The 6,272-nt window shown below is 50.1% G+C and overlaps 1 protein-coding gene across 1 annotated transcript; it reads right to left on the bottom strand.

The window, feature by feature from the left end:
* Positions 1-6: 6 nt before the first annotated feature.
* CUNH9orf152 (chromosome unknown C9orf152 homolog) lies at positions 7-5,873 on the bottom strand. Its single transcript, XM_011364933.2, has 2 exons — positions 5,659-5,873; positions 7-1,211 (listed from the first exon to the last, which is right to left on the bottom strand). The coding sequence occupies exons 1-2, from the start codon at positions 5,846-5,848 to the stop codon at positions 682-684; spliced, it is 720 nt and encodes a 239-aa protein (XP_011363235.1). The 5' UTR covers positions 5,849-5,873; the 3' UTR covers positions 7-681.
* Between the last annotated feature and the right edge of the window lie 399 nt (positions 5,874-6,272).

Here is a 6,272-nt window from a genome sequence, read left to right as displayed (position 1 = left end):
TGATGAGACTGGAACATGCAGTCTCTGAGAGGTAAGAGATGACCAACCCTTCCTAAAGACCCCTTAAACACACAAAATGGTAGGTAGAATTATTCTGACCCTCTTGACCCAGGTTGACCAGACCTTAGGAGGCTCAAGCTGAAATGGTGTAGTCACTGCTAGTGAATGTAGTGACTTCTACGTGAGCTGGCTTCCAGGAAGAGCAGCCAGAAAAGAGCATTTCTCAGAGCACGTCTTCTCCAGAACATGTGGGAAATCACCAGAAGATATTGAAAACAAGATTGCCCACATATTTTGACTCCAGGGCACTGCTAAGGCATTCCTCTGTCTTATGTTTCAAAATTCCCTGGTTCTGGGGAGGCAGAAGATGTCCTACTGGACCTCCCCAAGGAACGGGCATCCAAGGCTCCACAGCAATGTCTCATATGAGCAGCATGGGGCTGCACTGGTCAGACAGCACTCTTTCACCCTGAACTGTGAGTAGTCTGGCCTGGGCAATCTCTTCCATTTTGAAGGATGAGACCCCATGCCCATTGTGAAGATCATTTCCCACAATCTCTATCATTGAGTTAGTCTAGGTCTGGTCCTCGCTAGAGGCCCTAGTTGTGGCCCTGCCTCCTGGGTTCTTTGATGAGACCACAGATGGCCTCAAGGGTGGGACATTTGGCTGAGTAGAAAGTTTCAGGCTGGGCCATATAAGCCCAGGTTCCGGGCAGCTTGGGAGATCCTGGGAGTTTTCCTCTGGGGAAATGGATAGTGGTCTGGTTTTCTAGACCTGTGTGGGTTCTTTATGGAAGAAGGGCACTGCATGCCATTGCGTAAGCCGGATCCCACTGCCTTTGCTTGGGAATTGCCCACGTGGCATTCATGCTGGGCTGCCCCTGGGATCGGAGGGGTCCCTTGGTGAGTCATCTGCTTGTTTTCCGACGACCCCGGGTCTCCTTCCTCAGGGAGCCTTTGCTCACAGCCCCTGAGCTTGCCCTTGTGTCTTACTGGATGACTGGTTTCCTGGTGGAAGGTTTGGACCAAGCAGTGCATCTGTAGGTGTGTGTGCCACGGAGAAGCAGGAGCCTGAAGACAGCCTCCGTCAGCCTCCTCCAGCGTCCCCGCTGCCTCAGGATCCACCGTGTCCACGGACAGTGAATGCCTTCTCTCCTTGTTAATCCAAACAGCACTGACTATGGATTCAGCGGGAGTAGGCATGTTCTCTCCTGAGAAAGCAAGGTACAAACAGAGTCACTGCTGGAAGGTCTGTGGGCAGCTCTCCCTTTGGGGTCTCAGAGCTTTGAAGCTGAAAAAAGGCTATGCCCCAAAGGTGAAGGAGGCCAGGTACCGAGTCCATGGTGCGTGTGTGCACACACACATATGGGCGACCCATGATCCCACTCCCATGCGCTCACACACATGCCTTCCTGACACCCTCACACACACCCACGCAGGATGTCTCTCTGTCTTTCTCTCTTTCTCTCTTTCTCTCTCACACAATTATTCATTCAACAAATATTTATTGAGCATATTTATTTATTATGTGCCAGGCATTATTGATCCTAGGTCCTGGGAATACAGCAGTGACCACTGAGACAAAAACACACACCTTTACGATGCATTCTAGTGAGGTGGAAAAATAATAAACACATGAATATATTACAGTAAAATTTCAGGTGGTAACCAATGCTATGGAGGAAAACTCAAGCATAGTAGAGTTTAATAAAAGACTTCAGTTTTTGACTGCGGTGAGGGAGTGACCCCTAGGAAAAGCTAAAGACCTAAGCATTTCAGGCCGAAAGAATGGTAAGGAGCAAAGGAAGCACATCTGGTCACCTACACATAAGGAATGACATACACTCACCAGTGGAAAGGACTTAACTTACGGGGTTTGATTCTGATGATAGGTTTGCCACCCAGGGCACGGGCGGAGGAGCTGAGTTTTCAAGCAGCTTCCTTTGGAGGACGGGCCTTTCTCCTGCCGTCACGTACACACTGTTCTGGGGACACATTTGTAGCACTTACTGCTTCCCTGAAGCCAGTTCAGGGATGAGGATGCAGATGAAAATCTCTTTTCCTCAGGGACATATTTTTTCCCACCTCGTGGAACATGATAGTTGCTGTCAACTCTTGGCGGCAGCGAGGATTGTGGGAATGACCGAAAGATAAGCTCCTATAGGAAGCAGGTCCGTGACGAGCCTGCAGCTGCCTCTGAACTGTCGATGTAGCTCACTCGAGCATTCTGGCATTTGTCAAGGCAGGAGGCCCTATGGGTGATCAAGCACATGACAGGAGTGGGGAGACGGTGTTGGAGGGACAAAACCATCAGGAAGCCCTGAGCTCCAATTCTAGAAACCCGAGAGAAATAGGGGACCAAAGCAGCCATCTCTGCAAATGGCTACAGCCCCGTAAACACTAACTGCGGTGCTAAGACTGAAGATTTGTTCTTGCTTCGTATCTCGACTACTATTTTCTCTGTGTAACAAATACGAAAATCTTTAAAAATATTCGAAATGCTCTGTACTTCTTTGAGAACAGAGGGGAGCAGGGACATAATGCTGGCTTAATTCTCCATCCTTGGTTCAATTTGATGGAAGATACAAGGTGGGAAAGAGGTATTTTGAGCCCTTTCCCCCTTCAGCTGAGGTAAAGGAGTGGAGAATGGACGGACGAAAAAAGGAGCTGCTTTACAAGGCTACTGGGGATGCTAGTTGAAATGTACATGTAAAACGCCCCTTCCCTTTCTACATGAGATGAGTCTCACAGTGCCTGGATGTGTCAAAGGCCTATGCCTTTTGGACGCAGCCAGTGGGGGCACAGGGGCTTCCTGGACCCCAGCTCAAGGTCACATGGTGCCCCTGTGTTGCATCAGGGGCAGCCATGCTGCTCCTTGGAACCACATTTCTAGAACCTCGGTCCATCCCATGACGCTACGACAGGATGAAGAAAGCTAATCGCAGGGTCCTTCCTTCTGTTCCTCAGCTGCCCAAAATAGCTGCCCTTCCAAACACAACCCAATGTCATAAGACACCGGACTCGAGTTTGAGTAGGAGCCTCTCCCAGGGTCTCTCTGTGTACGGGCACAGAGAATCGCTATCTTCTCAATTCTCTCCATTCGTTTGGCTTCATGTCATTAATACCTCCTGGTGTTTTCCTACCATTTAAAAAATATTTAATTCCTTCCATAAAAAAATATTAAAGCCCACATTATATAAAATTTGTCATTGTAACCATTTAAAAGGGTACAGTTCAGTAGCATTAAGTACATTCAGATTGTCATGCAGCTGATCTCCAGAATTTTTTCATCTTCCCAAACTGAAACTCTGTACTCCTTAAACCACTGTTCTCTATCTCCCCTCCTGCTTTCTGTCTATGAATATGACTACTCCAGGTACCTTGTGCAGGTGGCATCATACAGCATTTGCCTTTTTGTGACTGGCTTATTTTACTTAGCATAATGTTCTCAAAGTTCATCCCTAGTTATCCAAGGCTCAGCAGGTGTCAGAGGGTTTTTCCTTTTCAGGGCTATATAATATTCCTCTCCTGCCATTTTGCCTGCTCTCTCTGTCTTCTCTCACTTCTCTTCCTCACCTTGTCCTTAAATATTAGAATATTCCAGAACTCTCATTGTTATCTCAGCCTCTTGTGAATTTACTCAGTGACCTGCCACAATTTTACCCATGCCCATAGCTTCAACTACCACCTGTAATGTTGATGACCCCAAAACTGTATCTCTAGCTCCAATTTTTCTCTGAGGTCTAGGCTGGTTGGAAGTTCTATAGACAACTATCTCAAATGCAGCATATTCACAAACAGAGTCACCTCTTCCTACAAAATATCTTTTTCTTCTGTATTCCCTATCTCAGTGAATGGCAGCACCATCTACCCTGCTGCTAAAAATATAGGCAAAATTGCTTTTCTGCCTCCCTACCATCATTTTCACCTTATTTTTGTAAACTTAACCTGATTCCTCCCTGTATAACTACCTTATTCTTCACACTCAGTTCAAATGCTTCCAGTGTCCTTTCTGCTCAGACTTGTGAGACATAAGTGACCTGGTCCCCAGCCAACCAACACACAAAGCCCCGAGGAGCTTTGTAGGTATCTGTTCACTTAATTCCTACAACAAGCCTATAAATTAGATACTACAGTTATTCTCAATTGACAGATGAGGAACCTGAGTGACAGAGAATTTGCATAACTTGTTCGAAGCTGTACACAGCAAAAAAGCACAGAGCAGAGATGCAAGCTCTTCTTTAGAGCCTACAGATTACTCCATCAGACAGTGCACGACATCTCACAATTAGAGAAAGACGTAGAATTGTAAACTGTTAGAAGTGCTCTAAAAGGCACGTACCTAGCCTGGGAGGTCAGAAGTCTTCTCTGAGGAAGCAACAACCTAAGCACTCTTTGAATTAATGTGCCCTAACTTATCACTTGGTACTGAAAGAGGAGGGAGCTCTGACTTACAGAGCAGGAGAAAGGGCCAGAGGGAGGGTTGGGGGCAGGGAATGGTGAATCCCACGGGGCATGTGGAGTTTGAGCTGTCTGCGACATGCCCCTGACATGGATTTGTGAGTCTGAAAGGCAGGTGTGTTAAGCATGGTGCTTTCATTTGACAATGGGTGATTTTAGCGAATGTTTGCTGAATGACCAAATGAATAAACACCCCTGAAGATGGGATAGGGCTTTAGGAACCTCTTAGCTTATGCCCTGCAGACTGGGGTACTATTTGACTGTGCCAGTTCAGTTGAAAAGGATCCCACTGGTTGGCAAGAGTAATGGGAGATGGGCACCTTCAGCTCAAAAGTGCCACTTTTGTCTCCAAAAAGCAGCACACTTCCTGTCCTGGATCACAGAGTCCCCTCTGGCTCCTGATTTCTTCCTAGCCTGGCTCGTGCAGGGTGTGGGCCGCTCAGTCCTGAACTGTATACATAACCGTAGAAACTCTCAGGCACGGTCTTGACCTTTGGGGGAAATTTCCGCCTCCCTTGGCCTGTTCCTCTGTTAAAGGATGAAGGGCTGGGGTTTGCCAGTCACTTGATTTCTGAGCCATGTTCCCCTAACTTCTTCCTGGAATGAAATCTGAGTTCCCAAAGGGAAGAGGCTTCCCCTCCCCTCCACCCCCCTGTTGAGGAGGGGACTTGTGCGCCTCACTGTAGTTCCCGGCCACTGTTTGAGGCTGCGATGAGCAAGCCCCCTGAGCCAGGGAGCCTCCTGGGCGCTGAGCCCTGCGCTTTCTCTGGCCAGCGCCCAGGCTGTTGGGAATGCCACGTCTTCTCTCCCCTCAAGCCAGTTTCTCAGGTTGGAGGCAGAGGTCCCCTCTGCCGCCTGGCCTAGCAGGGGGGCCAAGCCCAGCTCACCAGGCAGACCAGTCCAGCAAGATCAGAACACACGAGTGGAGGCTAGGGAACAGCAGGCTGTGGGCCAGATGCCTGGCTGGCCTCCGGCTCAGTTGGCAGGGGACTGAGCCCAGCAGAGCTGCCCTGAACCGGCCCCCTTGTTCTGGCTCTGATTCCAGAGGACCTGCTTTCTCATTCTTCCCCACTAGAGGGGCCCGGCAGAGCTCTGGCCCAGCCCTGCCAGCAGCTCAGGCTCCCGCTGTGCCCTCCTATTCCACCCACAGCCAAGCCCGGGTTCCCTCCACTGCGCCCAGCACCTGTCCAGCCTTACCTTTTGGGAGCACCACGAGGTGAGCCTGGGCCCTCTGCTGCTGCCTCAAGCCTTCGTACTGGGCTCGCAAGAGCTGGATGCTGAGTGGGGGCCCTTTCCCCAGGGCCTGAATCTTGGAGCCCTCGGCCATGAAGAGAGACCCCAGCTGCGAGAAGTGTGCAGGGCACAGGCATGGGCAGGATCCCTTCATCCGGATCCGGGAGAAAAGCAAACACGATGGGTGGGGCGGCAGCGGGGAGCAGCGGAGTGTGTGTGGGGGGGGGGGGGCGGGCAAAGCGGGGCAGGGAGGAAAGTGAGGGGGAAGGTTGAAAGATGTGGGGGAGGGAGAAAGATGAAGGGGAGGAAAAGGGAGGGAGAGGGAGATGTCGGGGGAAGGAAAAAGTAAGTGAAAAGAAGAGTGGAGAGAAATATAGGGGCAAGTGGGAAGGTTGGGGAAGAAGTAAAGCTAAGGAGAGAGAGAAAAGACCAGTGAGGGAAAACGGGGCAGGGGGCAGCGGACAGGGGACGGGGGGAACGTAGGAGGAAGGAAAGTCAGGAAGAGCTGGGAAGTCAGGGAGGAGGAGGAAAGGAAGGAAGAGGGAAGGGAGGAATGGAGGAAGGTGACACTAGCAAAG

Source organism: Pteropus vampyrus, unplaced genomic scaffold, assembly GCF_000151845.1.
Source record: "Pteropus vampyrus isolate Shadow unplaced genomic scaffold, Pvam_2.0 Scaffold103, whole genome shotgun sequence".
Classification (NCBI taxonomy): domain Eukaryota; kingdom Metazoa; phylum Chordata; class Mammalia; order Chiroptera; family Pteropodidae; genus Pteropus; species Pteropus vampyrus.
Note: the sequence above shows the minus strand (reverse complement) of the source record. Positions and strands in the feature narration are given on the sequence as shown.